This window comes from Acomys russatus, chromosome 20 (assembly GCF_903995435.1).
Source record: "Acomys russatus chromosome 20, mAcoRus1.1, whole genome shotgun sequence".
Classification (NCBI taxonomy): Eukaryota; Metazoa; Chordata; class Mammalia; order Rodentia; family Muridae; genus Acomys; species Acomys russatus.
This window is the reverse complement of record NC_067156.1, coordinates 56,726,911-56,753,663: the sequence shown is the minus strand read 5'-3', so window position 1 is coordinate 56,753,663 and position 26,753 is coordinate 56,726,911. Positions and strand designations below refer to the sequence as shown.

The 26,753-nt window shown below is 42.3% G+C and overlaps 2 protein-coding genes across 6 annotated transcripts; both read left to right on the top strand.

Annotated features, from left to right (window-relative positions):
• Positions 1-3,356: 3,356 nt before the first annotated feature.
• LOC127204218 (NADH dehydrogenase [ubiquinone] 1 alpha subcomplex subunit 3) lies at positions 3,357-3,683 on the top strand. The gene has a single exon (XM_051163165.1). It carries the CDS (start codon positions 3,369-3,371, stop codon positions 3,621-3,623), a length of 255 nt encoding a protein of 84 aa, XP_051019122.1. The 5' UTR covers positions 3,357-3,368; the 3' UTR covers positions 3,624-3,683.
• Positions 3,684-6,621: 2,938 nt separating this feature from the next.
• Positions 6,622-25,662, top strand: Poli (DNA polymerase iota). 5 transcript variants are annotated; one of them, XM_051163570.1, is made up of 10 exons: positions 6,622-6,753; positions 8,258-8,383; positions 10,420-10,584; positions 12,437-12,589; positions 14,844-15,080; positions 15,535-15,713; positions 16,530-16,621; positions 22,937-23,064; positions 23,634-23,839; positions 24,725-25,662. In XM_051163570.1, the coding sequence occupies exons 1-10, from the start codon at positions 6,654-6,656 to the stop codon at positions 25,535-25,537; spliced, it is 2,199 nt and encodes a 732-aa protein (XP_051019527.1). In that variant the 5' UTR covers positions 6,622-6,653; the 3' UTR covers positions 25,538-25,662. The 5 variants fall into 5 exon arrangements, with proteins under 5 accessions (XP_051019527.1, XP_051019528.1, XP_051019531.1 ...); XM_051163571.1 differs by having other exon boundaries at positions 6,650-6,753; positions 8,261-8,383; XM_051163574.1 differs by lacking the exon at positions 6,622-6,753 and adding an exon at positions 6,792-7,117 and having other exon boundaries at positions 8,261-8,383.
• Positions 25,663-26,753: the final 1,091 nt, after the last annotated feature.

Sequence of the window (26,753 nt, the reverse complement as noted above, 5' to 3'; positions counted from 1 at the left end):
GGGCCAGAGTTCCAGCCTCCCAAATATGACCATTAAAAATACCAAACATGCTATGTTAAAGACAATCCTTTCAGCTGGTAAGTTCTGTGCTGGGCAAAAAGAGTTGCAAAAGCAAGTCTTTTGGGCCTCTGCCAACTCAAATTGTTCATTTGTCTCTGCGGTGAGTGTGTTGTTTAGTTCTGTCAACTTGACACAAACTCGAGCCTTGTTGCAAGGAGGAAGCTTGCTTTAGAAATTGTCTCTATCCATGGCTCTGTCTGTGGGGCAGGTGGTCTGGGTTGGATAAGCAAGCTAAGGAAGCCATGGAATGCAGAAAGTAGTCAGCACTCCTTGGTGGTCTCTTCTTCAGTTTCTCCTTTGAGTTCCTGCCCTGGCTTTCCTGGTTGATGCACTGTGATGTGGAAGTGTGTACCAAGTAAACCCTTTGTTCCCCAAGTTGCTTTTTGTCTGCGTTTTATCACGGCGGTAAAATGCAAACGAGAGCAGCCAATCTCTCCCAACTCACCAGGCAATCGTCATAAAGCGTGGACACGGCACACAGAGATGCTCTTACAGTCTCCACGGGAGAACTTTGTCTACTGTCCAGGTATCTCCTCTCAGTCCTGAGTGTCCAGCTTGCTAAGCAGGAGTGAATCAGCCCCATACTTTGGTAAATGAATGTTTATGTTTGCATGTTTATTGCTTTTAATAACTGTAAATTCATAGTGCATTGGTTACTGGTACTCAGAAATGTCCCAAGCATTATTTAAAAAACAAACAAACATGGTCTTATTATGTTTTCTAAACTGATCTCAAACTGTTGTACTGAATGGATCCCCCTGCCTCAGCCTCAAGAACAGCTGGTTCTAGCAGGTACAAGCCATCATGGCTGGCTGTCTCCTTTTTTGATCCACTAGCAATGCCCCCCAATCTCACACACACTCACAAGTATTTTTTTTATTATAATTTCACTGTTTTCTCATTGGACGCTTAAATATACATACAACCAAATCTCCATAATCCCTAATATTCGCCTAGATTACAATCAATTAATTAAAAGGGGAGACATAGAATAAAAATGTTTCTTCTCTAAAATGGTTCTGAACAAAGCAGCATATGTCATTTTACTTAGCTACCTTTCTGTTGATATAATAAAACATGACCAAGAGCAACTTGCGGAGGGATGGGTTTCTTATAGCTTACATTTCTAAGTAACAGTCCATCCCTGAGGGACATTGGGGCAGGAACTCAGTGCAGGAACTTGGAGGCAGGAACTGATGCAGAGCCCACTGTGGGGTGCTGCTGGCTTGTTCCTTATGGCTGGCCCAGTTTCTTCTATTACGGTTCCTAGAACACTAGCCGAGGGGTGGCGTTGCTGCGCTGGGCCTTCCCGTATAAATCATTAATTAAGAAAATGCACCTCGGGCTTGCGCACAGATAGATCTTGTGAGGCCATTTTCTCATTTGAGGTTACCCAAATGACTCTAGCTTGTGTCAAGTTGACATAGAACTAGGCAGCCTTGCTTGCTCATATATTTGAGAGGCATTATATCCTTTCCAAAGAACTTGCTCTTTGAACTTGTTGGAAAATGGCCAGGGGGCATTGATTTCTTCGCTGAAGACGAATTATTTAATTTTTCTCATGTAGAACTCTGAAAAGTGGATCTGCTGTTGTTAGATTCATATCCATATCCTTTTTCTTTCCTCAACCCTGTAACCTGCCTCATTCGCAGAGAGAGGATTTTGTTGTAGAAAGTAAAAATATCTAATAATGTTTATTATTAAAACCTATAATTATTATGGCAGTATTATGTAACCCACTGTTATAAACAATAAAGACACAGATACATGTTGTATTTTAGAATATCTTCATTTAACCTGGGACTGGGCAGATATTAATCCTCTAAACTATCTGTGTCCCTTCCGAGGCCCCATCCCAGGCCATCTGCTTTAATCATTCCTATCTGGGCTACTTCCCGCCCATAACCCCGAAATACTTACTAATGTACTGCATCTATGCTGCTTTCCTCCATCCACGAGGATCTGGCCTTGGGCTCCTTTCCACTTTAGCCCATCCTAACCTCCTCTTCCTTTTTTCCTTAACCTGTACCTATCTTTTCTCTCTCCTGCCTTGTGGTCCCTTGACCATAGGCCTGGAACCTCAAACTCCTCTTCTGCCAAATCCCAAGCTTCAGCATTTTTTTTTTTTTTTTAAATAACCAATCAACTTTAACTAGGTGGAGCAAGGTTTACACAACAAAGACAGGTGTCCTTGAGAGTGTGCTCTAGGTGGCAGCTCTTGAGACCGTTCATTAGCATCAGGATACATAGCAGCAGCCCAACCCCCAAGAGGATTTCTTGTAGATCAGCTTGATTTAAAACTCTTGTGAGCCAGGGCATGGTGTCGCATGCCTTTAATCCCAGCACTAGGGAGGCAGAGGCAGGTGGATCACTGTGAGTTCGAGGCTAGCCTGGTCTACAAAGTGAGTCCAGGACAGACAAGGCTACGCAGAGAAACCCTGTCTGAAAAAAAAAACAAAACAAAAAAACCAAAAACCCCTTGTGTGTGAGGATGACTCTCAATTCCTGAGCCTCACAAATGCTGGGAACACAAATGTGAGTTGTCTTCACACACAGCTCCTCCTACCTCTCTGGTAAAATGAGAACAATAGCATCTACATTCGAGCTATTAATAGTATACTATGAAATAACTTGTTTATAGTTATCAGCTACTTCTGATTTGGAGGTGTTTTGGAGGTGTCATTTGTGGGTGTCATTTCTATTCTCCTCACCCCCAAACAGTGGTTAATTAATTAATATGTGGAGTTCAGTTACAGAATGAAAATGCATTTTTGTAAAAAAAAAAAAAAAAAAAAAAAAAAGAATTATTAAGATTGCTAGTTAACAGCAGAATGTTAAACCAAGTGTGGGCCCTGTGTGTATCATGGACCATGGGGCTAGTTCTGCTTGCTTACCAGAATTTCCGGGGATCCACTTGTCCATCCTTCTACTAAATTAAAAGCCACTGTCCTCCGAGTTAGAAAATTGACAGGGAAATACATGCAACTGACTAAGGAGGACTTGACTTGTGTGTGCTGTCTCTCAATGCTTGCTTGTTAACTCAAGCAACATGCTGAATGGTAGTGAGCCTGGGACTCCTCTGAAGGGACCTTATTCGTATGCCAGGATACTTCAGTGGTTTGCATCATTCTCAATTTAGAAGAATTGGAAGATGGGAAAAAAAAAAAGTCCAACTAGTTGTTTACAAGTAATTGGAGCCTTCATATTTGATAAGACACAGAATGAAAGCTCAGCAGGTTAGCCCATGCCTGTAATCTCAGAAGCTTTTTGGTTAAGAAAAGAGGATTGAGGTCGCCTCCAAGACCAAGATGGCCGGGAGAATCTCCGCCTTCCTCAAGAATGCCTGGGCGAAGGAGCCGGTGCTGGTGGTGTCCTTCTCTGTCTGGGGCCTCGCTATAATTATGCCCATGATCAGCCCCTACACCAAGTATGCAGAAATGATCAACCGGGCCACACCCTACAACTACCCAGTGCCTGTGCGAGATGATGGGAACATGCCCGATATCCCCAGCCACCCCCAGGACCCTCAGGGCCCAAGCTTGGAATGGCTGAAGAACCTGTGAATACTCTTGCTGATGGAAGAGGCCCCTTCCCTGCTGCCCTCCAATAAAAAATGTGAAAACCAAAAAAAAAAAAAAAAAGAGGATTGAGAGGAAGTTCTAGGCCAGTCTGCGCTAGGTAGTACAGAAGAGGGGTTGGAGGAGAGGAGGAGAAACTAGAATAATGAAAATGCATTATGTATATTTACACATGCATATTTAATTGTTCATACAAAATAACTTTTCACTGGGCGTGGTGGCCGCACACCTTTGATCCCAGCACTTGGGAGGCAGAGGCAGGTGGATCAATGTGGGTTCGAGGCCAGCCTGGTCTACAAAGTGAATCCCGGCAAGGCTACATAAAATCCTGTCTCAAAACAAACAAACAAACAAAAAACCAACAACAACCCAAAAAAATAAACAAATAAAAAACTTTTCTGTAAAAGAAATAAAATAGCTTATTGTGAGTCAAACGAGAGTGGCCGTACCGTGTGTAGAAATTTTCTTTGAGTTACTTCGAGGCACCTTGACTGCTCTGGAGTCACCACCTCTGTTGGGGTGGAGTTTGCATGAGGTAGTTGCCTTTGGGCTTTCTATGCTCCTGTAGGGAACTCCCCACCTACACTTCTGTAAGCAACCTTAATAAACTCAGTAGTTTACCAGGGTGAAATTGGGTGGTGTCCCTGCTTTGTTTTGTCAGTTTCCAATCCAGAGTGAGTAGACTTGTGTCCCTGGCTCCCCAGGAAGTGTCATACAACACTATGGCACAGGAACATGAGTTTTTAAAACTGCCTCTTTTTTTTTTTTTTTTAAAGATTTATTTATTTACTATTTATACTGTGTTCTGCCTGCATGTGAGCTTGCACGGCAGAAGAGAGCATCAGATCTCAGTATAGGTGGCTGTGAGCCACCATGTGGGTGCTGCGAATTGAACTCAGGACCTTTGGAAGAACAGACAGGGCTCTTAACCACTGAGCCATCTCTCCAGCCCCTAGGAACATGAATTTTAAGTTACCCCAAATGACACATTGCAGAATGAAAGTGGTCATATGAACTTTTTAGTGAAAAGGGAAGAAGTTATAATTATATTTAGCAAGAACATCACATCCAGCAAATCTTTCTGAGAGTTTCAGATGTTACAACATTTGGTAGAGGATCATGATTTGCTAAATTTTACTTTTTATCTATCTACCTACCTATCTATCTATCTACCTATTTATTTTTATTTTATTATTATGTATACAGTGCTCTGCCTGCATGTACACCTGCAGGCCAGAAGAAGGCATCAGATCACATTAGAGATGGTTGTGAGCCACCATGTAGTTGCTGGGAATTGAACTCATGAGCTCTGGAAGAGCGGTCAGTGCTCTTAACTGATGAGCCTTCTCTCCAGTCCCCGCTAAATTTTACAGTACACTCAAGATAAGACATAAAGGCTAAAAGTTAATGGCCATTTTTCCAAAAGGCCTAAAACAGCCTGAGGTTCTCTCATCTTTTGATATGTGTGCTGCTTAGTTTTTCATCAACTTGAAACAAGGGAAGGTCTTCTGGGAAGAAGGAACCTCAAATGAGAGAACGCCTCCAGCAGATTGGCCAGTAGGCATGTCTGTGTGGCATTTCCTTGATTAATGATTGATGTGGGAGGGCCCAGCCCACTGTAGGCGGTGCTGCCCCTCTGAGGAGATGGTTCTAGATGGCATAGGAAAGTAGGCTGATCTTAAGTCAAATACCCCGCCCCCACCCCTGTTCTTTTTGGTCATGGTGCTTATCAAAGCAATAGGAAACAGAGTGTGACACTGTACCTCTACAATCAATATGCTCTACTCCACCAAGGTAGGGAGAGAAATGTATCGGAAGGAGCACAGGTGTATAAACATGGACAAACCGGCACACATGCATTCCATGAGACGGCATGGATACATTAAGCTCCTAATGTGCCAGGTGTTTAGACATCAGACTATTAAGCTACGTTGTTTTTTCCCCAATTATGTAACCGAGAGTGTGTTTGTCTGTTTTGTTTGTTTTTATAGTGCAGATTCAGAGCAGTTACACAACATCAGAGTCTGGAATGGCGATTTTATGACCCAAAGCTGGTGTGTGAAATGTCTGTTCATTTGTTTTGTTTTGACATAAACCATTCAACGGTTCAATGCATCACAGTCTCTTTAAATAAAACAAACGGAACTCAACAACCCTTCACATCCTTGCTAGTCACGTCCTTTACCTGGTCACCTTTCCCCAATCCCACCAACGCAAGTCAGTCAGGGTTAGGGGTTAACACTCTTGTTAACAATCATGAGACGGGGGGGGGGGGGGGGGGGGAGAATCTATCTATCTATCTATCTATCTATCTATCTATCTATCTATCTATCTATCCATTACAACATTCTGCCTGCATATATCCTGCCCGACAGAAGAGGGCATTAGATCACATTATAGATGGCTGTGAGCCACCATGTGGGTGCTGGGAATTGAACTCAGGACCTCTGGAAGAGCAGACAGTGCTCTTAAGCTCTGAGCCATCCCTCCAGCCCTCCCAGAAAATATATTTTAAAAATGAAATTTTTTGGTATTAGCTGAACAGTGAACCCTTCAGGGAAAACTAAATCAGTAAAAGGAAGAGATCGAGTTGAAGAGATGTCTCAGAGGTCAGAATGCTTGTTGCTCTTCCATAGAACCCAAGACCAGTTCCCAGAAACCACGAGGGCCTCGCTTACAACCACAGTGAACTCCAGTTCCAAGGATCCAACGCTCTTTTCTGGTTTTTGCGGGCACTTGCACTCACACAGCATATGTTCTCACATACACGTTAATAGAAATATGGAACACAATTTTTAAAAAGATTAAATTAGAGAGAAGAAAAGAAAGGGCCACTTGGGTGTTCTTCCTCCTCCACTTAACCACCTCGACTAGGTGGCAAAGATCCTCCCCATTCGCCCGCCCTCTGCACACTCAGGCTGTTCCGCTTCAGTGCGCAGGCGTGAGGCTGGAGGCAGGGCCGTGGTTTCCTAGGAGACCGTGCAGCAGCTGCTCTGCGGTTGGCCCCCGGTGAAGATGGGGGTGGAGCCCGAGGAGGAAGGCGGCCCCGCGGAGGAAGAAGACGCTCCTCGCGCCATGGAGCCCTTGGACGCGGGGGTGGCGGGCAGCTCTGCGGGTGCGCGCCGCCCCTGTGATGGCGGGAAGGAAGGGAAGGAAAGGGAGGACGGGAAGGGCGAGCGCCTGGGGCGGTCGTTGGGGCACGGCCTCCTGGTCACGCTCGAGCCTGGAGAAAGCGGGCATTGCGTCCGTCCACTCCTGCCCGCTGGGGTAACGCTGCATTCCTGCACACGTCGTTGGAGTGCACCTGTTCTCAGGGCCCGCAAGCCTTTTCCGACCTCCCGAGGAGACCCCGGATGCTTCCGGCGGCTCCAAATCGGAGAGTAGGAAGAGTTTTGTCGCCCATTTAAGCGTAGAGACCTGGCCTTGGCCCCTGTAGGAAAGGATGGCTCCGAACCTAGCAAGCAATTTGGAGTCCCCAGGTAACCCACTTCCACGCCAGCCTGTGGTCCCTTGTGGCTCCATAATTGGCTCTGGATTCCCATTCCCTGACACTCCCCACCCCCAGTTAACTGAAAAGTTGGGGCAGACATGTTATTTTTCTAATATCAAAAATTTACATCTACTTGGTAAATATATCAAAATATCAAAATTAAAGTTACTACACAACTAGTCCCGATTTACTGAAGGACACGCTGTATTCAGATTTTGTCAGTTTTCCCACAAATGTGCTTTTCCTAGCCAAGGGTTGCATTATGACTGTTTTCTTTGTAAGTAAAGAAAGGAACTGTTCCTATTGCCTCCTTTACTAACTGTAACAAACTATTTACTCCCTGGTCCAAGGGCTTCAGGTCCAGGCAGCCCTGACCCAAGTTTTTAAAATTAGATACTCTGTTTTTTCAACTTGGTGATTATTTGTTTTCTGTTGAGCCTCAGGCACTGGGGACTTAAAGAAACAGGAAATCTTACTCTCACGGGAGCTAAAATTTAGTGTCCTGGAACCCACAGGTTGTATTGTGTCGGTTTGATTTTTTTTTTTTTTAAATGTTGGGACAGGTCACTTTGAGTAATTTTCAAGTTGGTTGAAAATAACATTGCTACAGTTTCTTTGCCTCTAGTGTTTAAAAGTTTCTTTCAAAACAAAACAAAAAAACAAACCCAAAACTTAAGATAGTACTTGCTTTTGTGCCATCCATTATTGATCAAGTTTCCACCTTAAATTAACTACTCATTAAAAAAAAAAAAGTACCAGTCTAGTGTGCTAGCACACACCTTTAATCCCAATAGAAGCAGGTGGATCACTGTGTGTTTGAGGCCAGCCTGGCCTACAAAGTGACTCCACAACAGCCAAGGCTACACACAGAGAGGCACCCTGTCCTAAAAAAAAAACCAAAACCAACCAAACAAAAAGGACCTGAAGAAATACCTGTGAGTTACCTCTTTGATGGAGTTTAAGGTCTTTATGTTTTGTAGATACTTTGACACATCATAAAACCAAGGGGGACAAGCCTTAAAACCATGGTACATTGTTTCCCAGAGAAAATGTTTTAAGCCTCTGTTAGCTGTTTACTGATGACCATCAGCAGCCTGAATGTATTTGTTTTCTCTTGTGTATCGTGCAGCAGTTTGCGATCAAGGGGTGCCAACAAGAATCTCTTCATCCAGAGTCATAGCACATGTGGATCTGGATTGCTTTTATGCCCAAGTAGAAATGATCTCCAATCCAGAATTAAAGGACAAACCTTTAGGTAATTCACATTGATGGTATCTTTGTTGGATAAAATTAGCTTCAAGTATGATTTTTTTCTGATTTTCTGATTCTAATATATATAACAAATAAATAATATATAATCTTTCATATATTGTATATATTACATATAATAAATATATTAAGAGTTCGTGGAGTCCCTTGTTAGGTACTTTGTTGGCAGCCATATTTGCTTTGGTACATGAAGCTGACATTAGCATAGGTAACAAAGAACAGAAAGCAGAGTGAGCTCTTGCTAGATGTAGTAGCTTACTTCTGTAGGCGCTTAACTTATGTAAGGAGAGCATGTTTTCCCTCATGTACATACAATGGCTCTTTCAGTATTAGCACAGAGGGCAATCTCAGTTTCCTGGATGCTTTCATCTAGTGCCTGGCTCAGTTTTGTAACAGTCCAGCCTGTGGATTCCTTGAAGAGTAAAGGGATGAGTAGGTTTTAGTTCTCCAGGGGATAACTAAGTCTTAAAACCTTCCTAAGAGGTTGAGAATTTAAATTCGGGCATTGTTTTTTTCCCCTCTGAAATAATTTCTAATTAGCACAAGATGTCCAGTAGTCACTTTGTACTAAAAAGTATCGTGTGATTAAGAAGTAGATATTGGTGGTTATCATGAATAGAAGTGTGTGAGTGCTGAGTCACGTTTATTTACAAATGTGCAAAGAGCTTGGGCCAAAGCACACAGTGGGAGTCCTTTTAGCCAAGGAGTTTACTAGTCTGGCCTTTTTATATAGTGCATTGAGTCTTGGACAGCTACCTAACTGAGTGACTTTCAGGTATATTAGGTTATATGAAACAAAAAAAGTATCTGCAAAGCTAATGTTTTGTTTTAAAATGTTTGTTTTAAAAATATACAAAAATAATGGCTATAGATTTTTTCATTTCTGTATTTTCATTTTACAAATTGCAGATGAATATGATTTATAGTGTCATGAAACAATCAACTTGTCTAAAAAGAGAAAAGCAAACAAATAATTTTAGCAATCTTAAATGCCTGGACAATTTTTAAAAATATATTCTATAGTTGGTCATAATGTCATCAGTTTCAAAAGGAAGCCCAAAATAATTCTTCATGGTAAAACTACAAATTATTATGAACTATAGTTTACTTCTTAGGTACTTACTGGCATGAGATCTCTCATGATTGCTGTAGCTTGGCTCTTAGAATATTACTTATAATCATTGGCAGTTTGCTCAGAAGATAAATGAGTTTTTCTAAGAGCAACCAGTATTCAATTATTCTTTGTTATTTTCATCAGGTTTATTGTTCAATGAACATACCCCAGAGTATTACATGACAATATAAATTAATTGGGCTTTGAGTTGTCTGAAAAGAATCTTAGAAGGATTTAATTTATGTTTTATCACTGACAATCCCTTAGAGTATATTGACTTAACAATAATCTAAATTTGAGAAACACAGCTTCTCTTTTGTGTGTGAGACTGCTCACATTCTTATATGTAATCTCTGCTACAATTATTCAGTGTTTTCTCATTTAATATAATTTCTTTTCTCTCCAATTAGAAAAAGCTAAAGGTAAAAGTTAAGATATGGGAAAATAACATTGGTATTTTATAATTTGTAAGTGGGAGATAGCTCAAAAACTTGGTGTTTCTTCTTAGAATTTTGGCAGGGGTGGGTGTTTTTAACTCAGTTATCGTTTTGTTCTTGTTGAAACCCACTTCAAGCTGGGCAAGGTGGTACAAAATTCTGTAATCCCAGCACTTCCGAAAGGGAGGCAGAGGTAGGAAGGTTAGACTAGAGGCCAGTTTGTGCTACAAAGTGATCTCAAGGCTACTGTGCAAGGTAGGAGGTAGCAAAGGCCCAAGGGCTCTGGAGCAGCAGTGGTGGAGCTCTCGCTCAGCATGCACACAGCTGTGGGTTTGAGCCTCGGTGCTGCAAACAACCACAGCAGCAGACAGTGGGTTGCCACCTACATGTTAGAGCATGATATGAGGAAACTGTATTTTAAAGTGCTAATTTCTACTTAATTACTTCAGAAAATATTCATTTTTTTTATAGGTGTTCAGCAGAAATACTTGGTGGTTACTTGCAATTATGAAGCCAGGAAACTTGGAGTGAGGAAACTTATGAATGTCAGAGATGCAAAAGAGAAGTGTCCTCAGCTGGTCCTGGTGAACGGAGAAGACTTGAGCCGCTACAGAGCGATGTCATATAAGGTCACAGGTACAAGTTAGCTGCTGTATATTTTAGCATGTTTATGTAAGGTGATTTCACTATACAGATATTGATAATAAAGTTCCATATATGCAGTTCCTTTTTCCTAAACTTAAAAAAAAAAGAATTGGGGCCTTGCCCACTTCAAAAATTATTAAGGGGTTGGTAAGATAGCTCAGTGGTTAGATGTTCTTTATGTTAAGCCTGACATCTGGAGTTCTGTCCCAGTTAGCCACAAAGTGGAAGGGAAGAACTGATTTGGACAAGTTGTCCTCTGATCTCTGCATGTGTTTTAACATATCCCCCCTAACCCCCACCAAATATGTAAATGTAATACATATTTTTAATTCTATAAGAAGATGGCTTTATGTGCCTCCAATTAATACATTTAGTATAAAATTTTAATTATATAAGAAGGTGTCTTTCAGTGTTATAGCTTCGATGAGAAAATGAATAGTTGAATGTAATTGAAATTTGGTCACGGGCTGGAGAGATGGCTCAGAGATGAAGAGCACTGGCTGTTCTTCCAAAGGTCCTGAGTTCAATTCCCAGCAACCAAATGGTGGCTCACAACCATCTATAATGAGATCTGGTGCCCTCTTCTGGCTTGAAGTTGTACATGCAGATAGACCACTGTATAAAAAAATAAATAAATCTTAAAAAAAAAAAAAAGAAATTCAGTCACTAGCACTGTTAATCTAAGTAACAGGAAAAAATGTAAATGGAGTTTTAAAATATGAAATAAAAATAAATGCTGTGAAGTATTTTTGTATATATGAAGTTTGTGTGTTTGTGTGTGTCTGTGTGTGTGTGTGTGTGTGTGTCTGTGTGTGTGCTAAAAGTCAACATACTAATGTTTGGTAAATATGAATGCCAAGAAGCTAGTATACTGTTCACTGTCTAGTTAGAAGAGGAGTCGGGGTAAGAATGATTTCATAGCTGAACTAGTGATTAGCTCTAAGTTCAGAATCGATAATCCTTTTGAATTCATTCTGAGTCTTGGTTCAGGTCAGGTATATGAACTTTTTAGTGCCTAAGCCTTGGTGTGATACTAGGTGTTTGAATTCCTAAAGCTTACACACTTCAGCTACTCCATCCTCAGGGACTGTACTGAGGGAATGCTCATCAGGGTACCTTATTGTAATATATTTTCAAGACTAATTTTAAATAATATTTTGATTTCTCTACTGTAAGTGCTTTTAGAATGTATAGCTAAAATATATTATTACTTGGTTATATGTTTATAAGAAGACTGTAATCTATTCCTTGACATCCACATCAAGATTTTAACTACATCTAACCATGGATTTTTTAAAAAGTATAATACACATAAAAATTATAGATGTGGAAGAAGATCAAATTAGATGTATTATGGTGAGTAATATCCTGGGAATATTATTTTTGGCCTTTTATCTTTGAATGTTGCCTTACTCAAAAGTCTGTTAATTGAAGATGTTACGTGGAGCTGGGCTGGAGAGATGGCTCAGTGGTTAAGAGCTTGTTGTTCTGGGGGATCTCGGTTCAGTTTCTGGCACCCACATGAGGGCTCAACACCATCTGTAATTCCAGTCCTAGGGGATCTAGTGCCCTCTTCTGGCCTCTGCAGGTACCAGGCTCACACATGGTACACAGACCTACATACTGTCAAAACACCGCAACACATAAAGGCCAAACACCCACACATATAAAGTAAAAATGTAAGTTAAAAATTAAAAGGTTGTGAAGCTGTGATACATATGGCACGATACATATGGGCACACATATTTTTATATGCTATTTCTGATATTTTAATGATTAAACAGTGAGACGTGTTCTAGCTGTGACTTAATTATAACTGTGCTCCAATATTATTTCAATTTAGAATTGTTGGAGGAATTTAGTCCATTTGTTGAGAGACTTGGATTTGATGAAAATTTTGTGGACCTCACAGAAATGGTGGAGAAAAGGCTCCAGCACCTTCTGAGTGACGAGCTTCCACCAGTGACCGTGTCGGGCCATGTCTACAATAACCAGCGTGAGTGCCTCCTCCTTGTTCTGCTCGGTGACTGTAAGTGCTCGTGTCCCGTATTCAGTGAGGCCACTCACAGGTGTGGCCTTGTTGCAAGTATAGCTGTGTTTAGTCAGTATCTAAGATGGCCCAAATGGGGTCTTGCTCGTCCACAGTAAGTACAGGAAGGTTCAGTGGTGTGTGGGATGTGCCTTTCATCTCTCCGAAGTAATTACCCTTCTCATTTTTTCCTGTTTTTAAGAGCCCTACCTTAGTAGGTTATCCTTGGTTATAGATGTTGGCTTATTACTTTTTTCTTTTGTTTTTTTTTTTTTTTTTTTTTTTTTGAGACAGGGTTTCTCTATATAGCCCTGGCTGCCCTGGAACTCACTCTGTAGACCAGGCTGGCCTTGAACTCACAGGGATCCTCATGCCTTTGCTTTCTGAGTACTAGGATTAAAGGTGTATACCACTACCATCCGGCTGCTACTGGTGCTGTCGCCGCCGCCTCCGCCTCCTCGTCTTCTTCTTTTCTTCTCCTCCTTCTCCTCCTCCTCCTTTTTAATTCTCCTGAATGTTGAGGTAGGTTAAATACTCTATTAATCCCTTCTGTTCCTCTGATGACTAAGAGTGCCCTGTTGGATCCTGGCGAAATCTTGTCCAGGCCTTTGTCTCAGCCCCATCTGCTGTGTGCTAGTGGCCATTAGCAGCTATCGATAAAAAAGCAATATGGTTCACTTCACATATGAAGGTATGGACGACAAGTGTTTTTCCTGGGACGTCTGCGTCAGTATATGAGTTGTAGTGCGAGCTTGGGGATAACCCCTTAGGCTTCTGGACACTCATGACTGCTGGAGAATCCATGCAGAAGACAAGCTTTTCCTGGAAGAGCAGGTGACATAGCTGGCCCTGTTTCTCAGCATGCGCCTCCTTTATGCCCCTGTTTGGAGTCTCTTCTATCATCACTACAGATGGAAAGAGGTAGCAGCACCGTATCTAGGAGACAGGAAGTGTCTCCTGCATTTGATGTACCTGTGCTCTTTTGTCAGTTCTTGGGTGAAAGGCTTGTATGATTCCAGATACATCTTTGTACTTTTAAAGCAGTGCAGACCTCACTGTTTAGAACAAACATATCAGTGTACAGACAGCTAGGTCTTATATTTCAAGTGGAAAATGCCTTTTTCCACTTTTCTTTTGCTCATCGCTTTTTCTTTTTATGTAAATTACTTAGTTGAAACCAGTTTCACTGTGTAGTCTGACTGGCCTAGAGCTTGCTTAGGTGTTCAGAGGTCAGCTTGCCTCTGCCTCCCTAGTGTTTCGCCTCACACAGGTTTAAAAAGCAATTTCTTTCAAACCAGTATATAAATAAGTAGAGTCATGGTGTGGACACTCTCGCCTGCTGTAGACATGCCAGTTCTCATGTTGTCGCCTTTATTTGGTCTTGCCTCTGTGGACTGTGCATTTATCCTCAGCTTGGCTGATTGATGAGCCATTGGGAAGTAAATCGCAGGCTCTGCTACACTTTATCTCCACGTCCTTCCAGCATGAGCCCTAAGGGTAAAGATGTGCCCATATAACTCTGTCATTCCACACCAAAGAAAATGGGTTTCTTTACAATCTCCCTATAGTGCCATAAGATCCCCTAACCTGTGAGCCAGGAAGACATTGTTTTTAGCACAGGGTTCAGGTAATACATGAAATCTAGACTTAATTTTGAAGCTGGGTCTGTTTTTGTAGTATATACTTCGTTCTACTTCCTCTTTTTAAAAATCTATTTATTTATGTACACACACACACACACACACACACACACACACACACACACACGCTCTCTGTTGCATGTATGCCTGCATAGCAGAAGACAGCATCAGATAGAAGAGGGCACCAGATCTCATTATAGATGGTTGTGAGCCACCATGTGGTTGCTGGGAATTGAACTCAGGACCTTTGGATGAGAGGCCAGTACTCTTAACCACTGAGCCATCTTTCCAGCCCTCCTTCTCCTTCTTTATTGGTAAATGTGAATAAAAGGTTTATGCATGTCAGCTGGAAGTTCTTGCCAGCTGCATTTTCATAGTCTGTTGATGATCAAGCATTCCCAGTGTGTATTCATTACCACAGGCCCTAGGTACCTATTTACTTCGTAGTAACCCAGGCAAAACTAAAGACACAGGGAGAAGAGTGGAGGGGGAGGGTGGTTAGAAACAGAATCCGGGGCTCTTTTAACACTTTTTGTGCAACAGAAAGTTAATGTTTTGTGGTGGAAACGTTATCGTTACAGCTGTGAACCTGCAGAGCGTCACACACGTGCGGCTTGTGGTTGGGTCGCAGATCGCAGCAGAGATGCGGGAGGCCATGTATAATCAGCTGGGGCTCACAGGCTGCGCTGGAGTGGCTCCTAACAAGCTGCTGGCAAAGTTAGTTTCTGGTGTTTTTAAACCAAATCAACAAACAGTCTTACTACCTGAAAGCTGTCAAGATCTCATTCACAGTTTGAACCACATAAAGGAAATGCCTGGTAAGACAAATACATTTAAGAGTGGGTATTGGCCTCACTGTAATTTATTTTTTTGTTTGTTTTTTTGCTTTTTGGGACAGGGTTTCTTTGTGTAGTCCTGGCTGTCCTGGACTCCCCTTGTAGACCAGGCTGGCCTTGAACTCACAGTGATCTGCCTACCTCTGCCTCCTGAATCCTGGGATTAAAGGTGTGCGCCACCACGCCCAGCATCATTTCTTTACTCTAAACATGCCGTTAATTTCTAGAGGCACATGCTTGGCTTTTAAAGAAAACAAAACACCCCCCCCCCACCTGCAAAAATGTTTTCTGGAACAAATCTGCATGAAGATATATGTAAAAGTATATATGATTTTGAGTAGTACCCTGGAACCATATGGTGGAAACATCTTTAATATTTAGCGTAGCTTTATTTTCAGAAGCAAAGCCTTCGTAACACTGCACTTCTGTTGTTTAGGTATCGGCTATAAAACTGCCAAACGTCTAGAAGTGCTAGGAATCAGCAGTGTGCGTGACCTCCAGACCTTCTCAATCAAAGCCTTAGAAAAGGAGCTAGGAATTGCCGTTGCTCAGCGCATCCAGAAGCTCAGTTTTGGAGAAGACGACTCTCCTGTCACTCCCTCAGGGCCACCGCAGGTACATGGGCATGGTGCTTGTGTTGCCAAGTGCTGGCTCTGATGCTATGTAAGCCAAAGCTGTCTGACTTTAGCATTCCCTACTCTGGTTTGCTTTGTACCTTGTCCATGATCCCTCCCCTGGGTATGGGAGGAGGTGATGGATGTGAGATTAGCAAGTACCCTGTAATTGAAACTTGTCTGCCAGTTTTAAATCAAGTTAGCTTTTTTTTTTTTAATTACAATCTTAAAAATCCTAATACACAGCCAGGAAGTGGCATACAACTGTACAGCACTTGGGAGGCAGAGACAGGCGGATTTCTGTGCATTTGAGGCCAGCTTGGTCTACAGAGTGAGTTCCAGGACAGCCAGAGCTATACAGAGGAACCCTGTCTAGAAAAACAAAACAAAACAAAACAAAATTCTGACACACAAACATGAAAAAAAAACTTGTAATCTTTTGCAACATCCTTGTTTTAAAAATAGTCGAGTGATTTGGAAAATGGGGAAGGTGTCATCACCCAGTTAGCGTCGGTCTTTGTCTTACCCGCCAGGCGCTTTAGTAAGTCCCTCATGCATCTGGTGCATTCAAATTTCACCATAAACCTCTGAGATAGGCAGTGCTATTTATTCAAACCTTCCTTCCTGCCCACCCTTGCTTCCTCTTTTCCTCTTTAAGACCAGGGCGCTGTCCTTTCAAAAGGTTAATTAATGAAAAAGAGAGCCTGGTGTTAACATATACACAAGGGTGAGGTAATAAAGGACGTGCTGAGCACTTAGGTGGTATGGGCACTGTGTCTGAATTCATATTTATCCTTACTTTCTGTTTCTTTGGTAGTCCTTCAGTGAAGAAGACACATTTAAAAAGTGCTCCTCAGAAGCAGAAGCTAAAACTAAGATCGAAGAACTGCTGTCCAGCCTCTTGAACAGGTGCTTCATCATCTTTTTATTCATCCCATATTTAGCACATGGGAAAAAGTACCTCGTGTTCTTCGTTGGGTTTTTCAAATTAACTGTGAAGGAGATGGTGTCGAAAGAGATCATTTGTCATTAGATTTCTCTTACTAAGTCGACTTACCTGCTTCCATTAGCTTTCATCCAAGTAACGTGGTGGTTATGTTGCTCTTAAGCCATGGTGGCTATCTGACGGGTTTCAAGGTGTTTTTAATATTCCTGGAGTTACTGTCTTTAGGTGAGAAGGGCCTTTCCAGTCTTCCCTGCCAGAGCCTCTGCTCCTGGCGTCTTATTACTCGCTCTTCAGTGAAAAGGGGGAACGTGGAGAAGAGTAACCCTGCCAGTTACTCCTTATCTAGGGACAGGTGTTCCTGGTTGTGATGGTTTGGAACAGGAGGATGCTGAAGCAGCAGGGCTGCGGAGAGCAGGAGGAGCCTCAGTCTGTTGAAAAGGTAATAGAGACAAAGAAAGGGATGGCTAATACGGCAGCGTGTGAATCAATCCAAGTGTGCTCAGGAACTCTGACCTTAGAGCTACCAATGATGTGTCACCTGGGATCTTAATACACAAAAAATGTAACATAAACTGAACAGGAAATGGTTTCCCAGCATTGTTACTTTTCAAATGTGCACTTCTTATTCCTCATAATAAGGTATTAATCTCCCATCACTCATCTGGATAGAAGTGTCTCAAATTGGTTTAGAATGTGTATGCTTCTGAAATGATCCAAGGAAGGCCAGCTGTGTACAGATGAAACAACTGATGCTTGGCTCAGAAAGCTGATGTTGCCTTCCGTTTCGCTGTCTCATGCAGCTTGCCTGGTGTCTGGAGCAGAGCCATGCAGCTCACTGTTGACTGCATGCTCTGAGGTTGAGCATGACTCAGCTCAGGGATGTGACTCGCTGTGTTCTGGGGAGTGTGCTGCTGAAACTGGGTCATCCACTCCGCCTCAGCTCAGGAGTGCTTGAAATCTATGGCTGTGGAGGACTGTCCTGCACATAGAAAAGCCACAGGAAGTGTATGTTGTGTGTGTGTGTATGTTGTGTGTGTGTGTGTGTGTGTGTGTGTGTGTTCTTGTCCTTGAAGACTCAATCCAGAAGAAAGCAGCTATTCTAAATCTCCGAGATGCCAAGTGTTGAGCATCTGCCCTAACACCACACCATGACACCGACTGAGGTTTGCTTCTGTGACTGAGGCTTAATAGAATTCAAGTGACTGATATAAAAATAACTGTATGTATCTCTGTGTCTGTGTGTATTAAATACATTTTTCTTCTAGAGAATCTGTTGATTAACTCTACAGATAGGAAAGATAGGTAAGCTGTGCTTTAAAAGGCCATTCTCTAGGCACTAGTTTAAAGCTGCTTTTAGCCTTTTCCCAATGTCCTGTTGACATGAGGACCTTAAGTCTAGTTAGGCAGCTGTTGGTTACCACCAAGATATAAATGCCTCCATTACACCATTTTTGAAATGTGGCTAGTCTAGTGATTGTTTTTGGTTCCTAGATAGGCTAGAGCTGGCTAGGATGACTGGCTGCTGCTCTCTGTTGCCAGTTTGCATTGTTACTTTTTTTTTTCCATTCTTTAATTTTATTAATTTATTCATATTACATCTTGATTGTTAGCCCTTCCCCTGTTTCCTCCCATTCTTCCCTCCCTCCCATTTCTCTCCTTCTCCCCTCCCCTATGTCTGTGACTGAGGGAGACCTCCTCCCCCTGTATATGCTCTTAGAATATCAAGTCTCTTCTTGGTAACTTGCTATCCTTCCTCTGAGTGCCACCAGGTCTCCCCATCCGGGGGACATGATCAGAAAAGGGGCACCAGAGTTTGTGTGAGAGTCAGATCTCACTCTCCACTCAACGGTGGAGAGTATCATGTTGGTCGGCTAGGTCTTGGTAGGGGTTCGAAGCTTACTGCCTATATTCTCCTTGGCTGGTGCCTTAGTTTGAGGAGGACCCCAGGACCCAGATCTGCCTGTCATAAAGTTCTTCTTCTAGGTTTCCAGGACCCTGTGGGTCCTACTATTTCCCCTTTCTTCCATGCTACTCTTGCCTAAAGTCTCAATCGGATATCCTCTCCTCTGACCCACTTTCTTGGTAAGTAAAGATTTTCATGGTACAAATCCCTTGGACTAGTGTTTTGATATAAGTGAGTATATACCGTTTGTCTCTTTTTGCTTCTGGGTGAACTCGCCCATGATAATTTCTAGATCAATCCATTTGTCCACAAATTTTGAGAATTTCTCGTTTTTAATAGCTGAGTAGTATTCCATCGTGTAAATATACCACAGTTTCTTAGTCTATTCTTCTACTGAGGGACACTTAGGCTGTTTCTATGTTCTGGCTATTATGTATAAAGCAGCTATCAACATGGTTGAGCATATATCCCTGTTGTGTGGTAGGGCATTTTCTGGGTATATTCCAAGGAGTGGGATAGCTGGGTCTTGAGGAAGCCCTATTCCCATTTTTCTGAGAAAGCACCAGATAGCTTTCCAAAGTAGTTGTACTAGTTTGCATTCCCACCAGCAATGAAGGAGTGTTCCTCTCTCTCCACATCCTCGCCAACATGTGGTGTCATTTGAGTTTTTGATCTTAGCCATTCTGATGGGTGTAAGATGGAATCTCAGTGTCGTTTTGATTTGCATTTCTCTGATGACTAATGAGGACGAGCATTTCTTTAAGTTTTTCTCGGCCATTTGATATACCTCTGTTGAGAATTCTCTGTTAAGTTCCAAGCCCCATTTTGCAATTGGGTTGTTTGGTTTTGTGGTGTTTAATTTCTTGAGTTCTTTATATATTTTGGATATTAAACCTTTGTCAGATGAAGGGTTGGTGAAGATCTTTTCCCAGTCTGTAGGCTGTCGCTTTGTTCTCTTGACAGTGTCTCCTGTCTTACAGAAGCTTCTCAGCCTCATGAGGTCCCATTTATTAATTGTTGACATTAAGGCCTGGGCTGTTGGTGTACTGTTCAGGAAGTTGTTTCCTGTGCCTATGTGTCCCAGGTTCTTCCCCACTTTTTCCTCTAACTGAATTAAGCCTGCATTGTTACTTTCTGATCCTGAGGGCCACTTCTCAGGCACGAGGCTCCTGGATTACTTCCAGCTCTGTTACTCCCATGTCCTGTGTCCAAAGTGCATGCTGTCTTCACAGAAACAGGTCCTTAACTTAACGTTCTAAACTCTAGGCCAGCAGCAATAGCCTGTACTGTTCTGAGGGTTTGGAACTATGCTGACCAACAGCTTGAAGGGGGTTTCTCATGCATGCTCCTGGCTTCTGGGAAGCATCATTGCTCTAAGTGTTATACCCTCTTTAAACCATGTAATTATATATGTAGATTATGTGTATTACTTACATGTAATATGTTATTATATATTATAACATTTATATAGATAATATATGTAGTTTTAGGTAAATATAAAATGTCTTCCTATGTGTCTTTATATATTAAATCTACTCCCCCAACTCCTCCCATCCCTTTATCAGTTCATGTCCTCTACTCCGATGACACCCTAAGTAACCATCTGTTGCCTATAGCTCTACAGCTCTATAGGGTGTAGGGCTGTGCAGCCCCTCTGCCATCCATGCTGGACCGGTGACTGCTGTGGTCTAGCAGAGGCAACCATAACTGTTGGTCGCTCATGGGTGTAGTATCCCTGTCATATCCAGAAGACAAACTTTTGTGGCAGTCCTCCCTGTTCTCTGGCTTTTATTGTCCTCTTCTCTCTCTTCTGCACTGTCCCCTAAGCCTTAAGGATTGTGTTGTAGATGTCCTATTTGGGGTTGGGCACTTCTATTCTCCGCCCTTTGTTTATTTGTGATTCTCTGTGATTACCTCCATCTGCTACAAAAAGCAGCTCACTTCCTGTGGATGAGAGCTGCATTCATCTATGGGTATAAGGGTACGTATTTATGAGGCCGTTAGATGTTACACCAGTTCAGTGAAATGGTAGAGGTAGGTTATCCTCTCGGGCCTGTGACCTCTCCAGCTAAAGGTTTTGGCTATCTTCCAGCACCAGACATGCAGTTCCTTCTGTTCAGACCTTAATTCCATCTATATAAATCTAATGCTAGTGAAGGAAAGGACTTGCTAGTAAGAATGAGAGCGAGCAGGCCGAGCCCTTCGTCCATGTCTTTTGTGTAGCTGCCAGCAGGTGTGCCCAAACTAAGGGTGAGTCTTCCCACCTCAAAAGATCTGGATTAAACTGGGTCTTCCCACTTCAAACACAAAAACAAAAAGCAAAGAAAACATCCTCACAGTTGTGCCTAGCCAGTTGGGTTTTAGTTAATTCCAAATGTAGTAAGCCGACACCCGAGAACAGCCAGCACAGCTTGTCGTTATGGTAGCTCCCAGGACTTGCAGCTGAGTGGGACTCTGATAACTTTCTCCTGGCATCCTGCATAGCACATTGTTGCTATGTGAGAGCTAGCCAGAGGAGGGGCAAGGGAGTCTTCGGGCTTAGTGCCAGCTTCATCTCTGCAAGTTCTAGGACCAACATGTGGTGTCTTCAGCACATCACAAGTTAGGGCAGGCAACTAAGAGCAAGGATAGTAGCCTCTGTTACCTTGTAGGGACTCCTCAGGCCCTACATCTGACACTGGACTTTTTGCTTGATGAGTCTATAGCTCCTGTGGGGATCATTATTCCCACTGTAGATGAATACTCGTGTGTGTGTGTGTGTGTGTGTGTGTGTGTGTGTGTGTGTGTGTGTTTTCCTTCCTTCCTTCCTTCCTTCCTTCCTTCCTTCCTTCCTTCCTTCCTTCATTTCCTTCCTTCCTCCCTTCCTTCCTTTCTGACAGGGCTTCTCTGTGTTATAGCCCTGGCTGAACTGGAACTCTCTGTAGACCAGGCTGCCCTCAAACAGATCCACCTGCCTCTGCCTCCCAAGTGCTGGGATTAAAGGCATGCACTGCCCTGCCGATAGATGTGTTCTTAAGAAACTTATAAAACAGTAGGATTCTGTATGGCCCTATCAAACATCTTTAGTGTTATTTCTCCCTCCCTTGCTTACCCGACCTCTGCCCTCTCATCTCCTGCTCCAATTAAGTCTCCTCCTGTCCCCGTTCCTGCTGTTCCCTGCAGAGCACCTGTGCTCCACTAGCCTTCCCTCTTTCCCACTACATGGTCATTTTCTACTTGGCTGGATCCTACAGTTTTCCTCCAAGTTATGTACTCAAACCTAAGTAAGTAAGAGAGAACATGCAGATTTTGTCTTTCTGGGTCTAGGTGACCTCACTCAGTATATTGTCTCATACCCAAACAAAAAATCCAGCCAAATTAGAAAAAACAATTACCTTTGTATTCTCTTTCATCTCTCATGTCCAATACTTGCTTTCAGTCCTTCTTCATCCCTCAAATTTAAGATTTCTCGTCCTATTTTCTTCATGTTATACTGTACCCCCACATATATGTGTTTATGTGTACACACACACACACACACACACACATTATTGGCTAGATTCTGCATATAAGAGAGAAGATGTAGTTTATTTTGTTCTGAGAATATGTGACCTTGCTTAGTACCCTACACTGTGAGTGCACTGATTGGCCTCTGGGTGTATGCACAGGAGTGGTGTAGCTGGATTGTGTGGTGGCTTTGTTCCTGGCTTTCTGAGGAACTCCACACCGATGTCACAACAGCTGGACAGTTTTTGCATGAGGGCTGCCCTTTCTGTGCCTCCTTACCAGCATTTGTGAGCATTTATCTTACTTGTAGCCATTCTGAGTGAGGCGAGAGGGAATGGCAAAGTAGTTTTAATTTACTTTTCCCTGATTGCTGAGTCATTGAAAACTTTGTACACCTTTAATCCCAACACTCAGGAGGCAGAGGCAGGGGGACTCTCTGAGTTTGAGGCCAGCCTGGTCTACAGAGTGAGTTCCAGGATAGCCAGGGCTACACAGAGAAACCTCATCTCTTAAAAAGAAAAATAATGAAAAAAAAAAAAAACTTGTAGAAGTATTTCCTAACGATTTTATTTATTTGAGTACTCCCTGTTAGCTCTAATTTGTTTGTTTGTTTATTTTGTTTTTGGTAGGGTTGTGTTTTTTTTTTTTTTTTGCTTTGTTTTTTTGAGTGTTCATCTCTTCTGGCTATTAGTCCTCTCTTGGATATCGCTGCCAGGGCTTTGCTGTGCTGACTTTGAGATCCTTATTTGGGTGTCCTTGCGCATGTACTGCTTATTATTTCATTTTCTGTGGTACACATAATTACTATAGTTACCATACCTGACACTTCAGTAAGTATTAAAAGCATGCTAATTCATTTTATAATTCTGTTTTCCATTTATATTTTTAGAGTATGCCATGATGGAAGGAAGCCCCATACTGTACGACTAGTCATCCGTCGATATTCTGATAAACACTGTAATCGGGAAAGTCGTCAGTGCCCCATCCCCTCTCATGTCATTCAGAAGTTAGGTACAGGTGCGGGCCAGTTCTCTAAGAATACAGTCGGCATTTTGAACTCTTCAAAAAGTAAACTTGGAATTGGAAACATGATACATAAAAGTATTTTCATGTAGTTTTCACAAATTAGATACTTTTGTTTTACCAGGAATTATATTAGGAAAACATTTTAATAGATGACAAAAGTAAATTCTCAATTATTTACTCAGTCTACTCAGTAAATATTTAATTAAAATTATTTCCCAGCTGGGCATGTTGGCACATGCCTTTAATCCCAGCACTTGGGAGGCAGAGGCAGGTGGATAGATATTCGATGTGAGGTCGAGTCCAGCCTGGTCTACAAAGCAAGTCTAAGACAGCCAAGGCCACACAGAGAAACCCTGTCTCAAAAAATGAAAAAAAGTTCCCAATGCCAAGGGGCACAAAAATAAGACAATTATGTAGAATACATTTATTTAGTAAATATATCAAAATACCCAATGACTCCAATTTAGATTTTAATTTCTTAGTCCAAGTCATGTAAATATTATGCTTTGAACATTAATTAAGATGCATGTGCTTATTCTATCCTTCAACATTTTCCATAGAAAATTACGATGCTATGACTCCCCTGGTTGATATCCTTATGAAATTGTTCCGAAATATGGTAAATGTGAAGATGCCATTTCACCTTACGCTGCTAAGTGTGTGCTTCTGCAACCTGAAAGCCCTGAACACTGCCAAGAAAGGGCCCATGGACCTCTACCTAACGTCGTCTGCGTCCACGACTGCCCACTCTGGCAAGCGCAGTTTTGTAAGTACATCCTTTCAGCATCCTGTGGCTAACAATGAACGCCTACGTTTGTCTTTAGTGCTGTTTAGAGATCCTCTGAGGTATTGCTGTTTGGGTGATTTACTGGTTTGTAGTTCCTATCACATATGGATGCTGGCCTTACATATATTGTAATCTAAGAGGAAATGTAAACATCAGAATAAAAGAGATAACCAGAATGGTACTTTTGTTTTGGAAATGTTTAACACAGTTTCTGGATGTATATAAGAATATTGTGGATTGGCTTATAAATATAAACATCTAGAAATTAATTATTATTGTATTAAGATTAGGGTAGTATTATAATAATTTTTGAGCTGAAGTGATTATGTAACTATTTATGGTACATAAAGCTAGAAGGGAAATTCAAATGAAAAAATAATTGTAGAAAATTGTGTACACTTAGGTTGAGAATATTTCTAAGTTTTATATAAATGTAATGTTACAGCTTCAAAAAAAATAGACTTTTTTGTGCTTTTTTGTTTCTTTCTGTTAAATGTTACCATTTAGACATGGAATTTTTGGGAAATCAGCCCTTGGTGCTTTGTGCATATATTTTTAGTAACATTGGATCACTTTAGTTTACCAAATTGGATGCTTGAACACATGGCTGTTGAGGTCCTTTCCTCCTGCGTGTTGTGTCTGTTACTCAGTGCTAGCCAGCAGGGAACGCGTGGATGAAACGATAAGCTGCACAGTAGTGCAGGTCACTAGGGCAATCAGGCACCTGGAGCTATTGGCACTGGCAACAAAAGATTGGAGGTGTGGGGCGGGCTTAGTTTCTGAGACGCTAGCTACAGGAGTGCTTCTGCAGCCGTGTGGAAGGCATACCAGGCTCCTAAGTTCTGCTGCTCCCTTGTGTTCTAGAAAGTGAAGGACACTCACACAGAAGACTTTTACAAGGAGAAAGAAGCAAACTGTGATTGTCTTCCGAGTAGAAGAATTGAAAATAACACTGGCGAGTGTCCACTGGACGCCACAAGTTCTTCTAAAGAAAAAGACCCAAGTGACTTTCCATTCCAGTCACTTCCCGAGGGTGTTGACCAAGACGTCTTTAAGCAACTTCCAGCAGATATTCAAGAAGAAATCCTTTCTGGAAAGTCTAGAGAAAATCTTCAAGGGAAAGGAAGTTTAAGTTGTCCATTGCATGCCTCTAGAGGAGTGTTGTCTTTCTTCTCTACAAAGCAAACGCAAGGCAGTTCCATAAGCCCCAAAGCTACCATGTTCACTAGCAGGGAGGTATCAGCTGTATCTCCCTGTGAGCCAGGAACATCTGGTGTGGGTACCAGCAGTTCCTCGCCCCCACTGTGTGGAAAGGACTGCTCCCATTATATAGACAATCGCTTAAAAGACAAACGCATGGGTCAAGGGCCTAGAGACTCGCAAGGACCCCACTTTTCTAATACAAACCCTGCTGTTTCGGTTTTTCATTCATTTCCCAATTTGCAGAGTGAACAACTTTTCTCCAAGCACCGCAGTACAGACAGCCACAAGCAGACAGCCACCACCTCTCAGCAAGGACTAGTAGAAAATAGAGAGCAAGATCCTGCTGAGGAAAAAGTCACTTTGCCAGCTGACATCGATCCTCAAGTTTTCTATGAGCTACCAGAAGAGGTCCAGAAAGAACTGCTGGCAGAGTGGAAGAGGGGTGGAGCAGGGTTCCACTCTGTCCCTAAATAGGCTCAGGAGAAGGTCCAGAAAGCACGGCACTCATCGTTGTCAGACTAGCTTTTCATGAGCTCTTCTTAATTAAACACTAATTTCAATGATGTAGAAACCCAATGTAAGATGTAACAGATAAAGCAAGAGGAAGCAGGAGGTAAATCCTAGTACAAAGGGAGAAATATTCATAACGTGATAATGTAAAAAAAAAGTGCAGTCTTCCTGTTATTTCTACAGCTGTTTTATATCACTGTCCAATAAAAGGAATATCATGGTCAACAGCAGGCTACTTACCTTAACTTGTAGGAGAGATGTTTTATGCTGCATGTAAAATATGGGCTCATTACAGCATCACTATGCTATAGGAAGGAACAGGGTCTCCGCCCCCCCCCCCCCCCCAGTGTGTAAACTGTGCAGTGTCTCAAAGTCTCCAAATATCCAAAAAGGAAATTCTCTTGTAAGCTTCAAAAAGGTAAATACCAGATTACTACATACAACTTAGTAAGTTTTTGTTTTTGTTTTCGAAATAATATCCTATTGTGTAACTCAGACCAGCCTCAGTTTTGTTATCTTTCTGTCTCAGCCCACAGAGTTTTGAGACTACATTAATGGGCACCAATATGCCCAGCTACAAATTGGCTTTGAAAATTTTTTGTGTGTTCAAGTGTGTGTGTGTGTGTGTGTGTGTGTGTGTGTGTAAGAGTGCATGTACATGCATTATGTGTATGCAAGTGTCTGTGGGGAGACTGAGTGCAAGGACATACATTATGTGTATGCAAGTGTGTGTGGGGGGGCTGAGTGCATGTACATGCATTATGTGTATGCAAGTGTCTGGGGGGGGCTGAGTGCAAGGACATACATTATGTGTATGCAAATGTATTTGGGGGAGCTGAGTGCATATACATGCATTATGTGTTTGCAAGTGTCTGTGGGGGGGCTGAGTGCAAGGACATACATTATGTGTATGCAAATGTATGTGGGGGGGCTGAGTGCATATACATGCATTATGTGTTTGCAAGTGTCTGTGGGAGGGGCTGAGTGCATGTACATGCATTATGTGTATGCAAGTGTCTGTGGGGGGGCTGAGTGCAAGGACATGCATTATGTGTATGCAAGTGTCTGTGGGGGGGCTGAGTGCATGTACATGCATTGTGTGTATGCAAGTGTGTGGGGGGGCTGAGTGCAAGGATATGCATTATGTGTATGCAAGTGTGTGGGGGGCGAGTGCATGTAC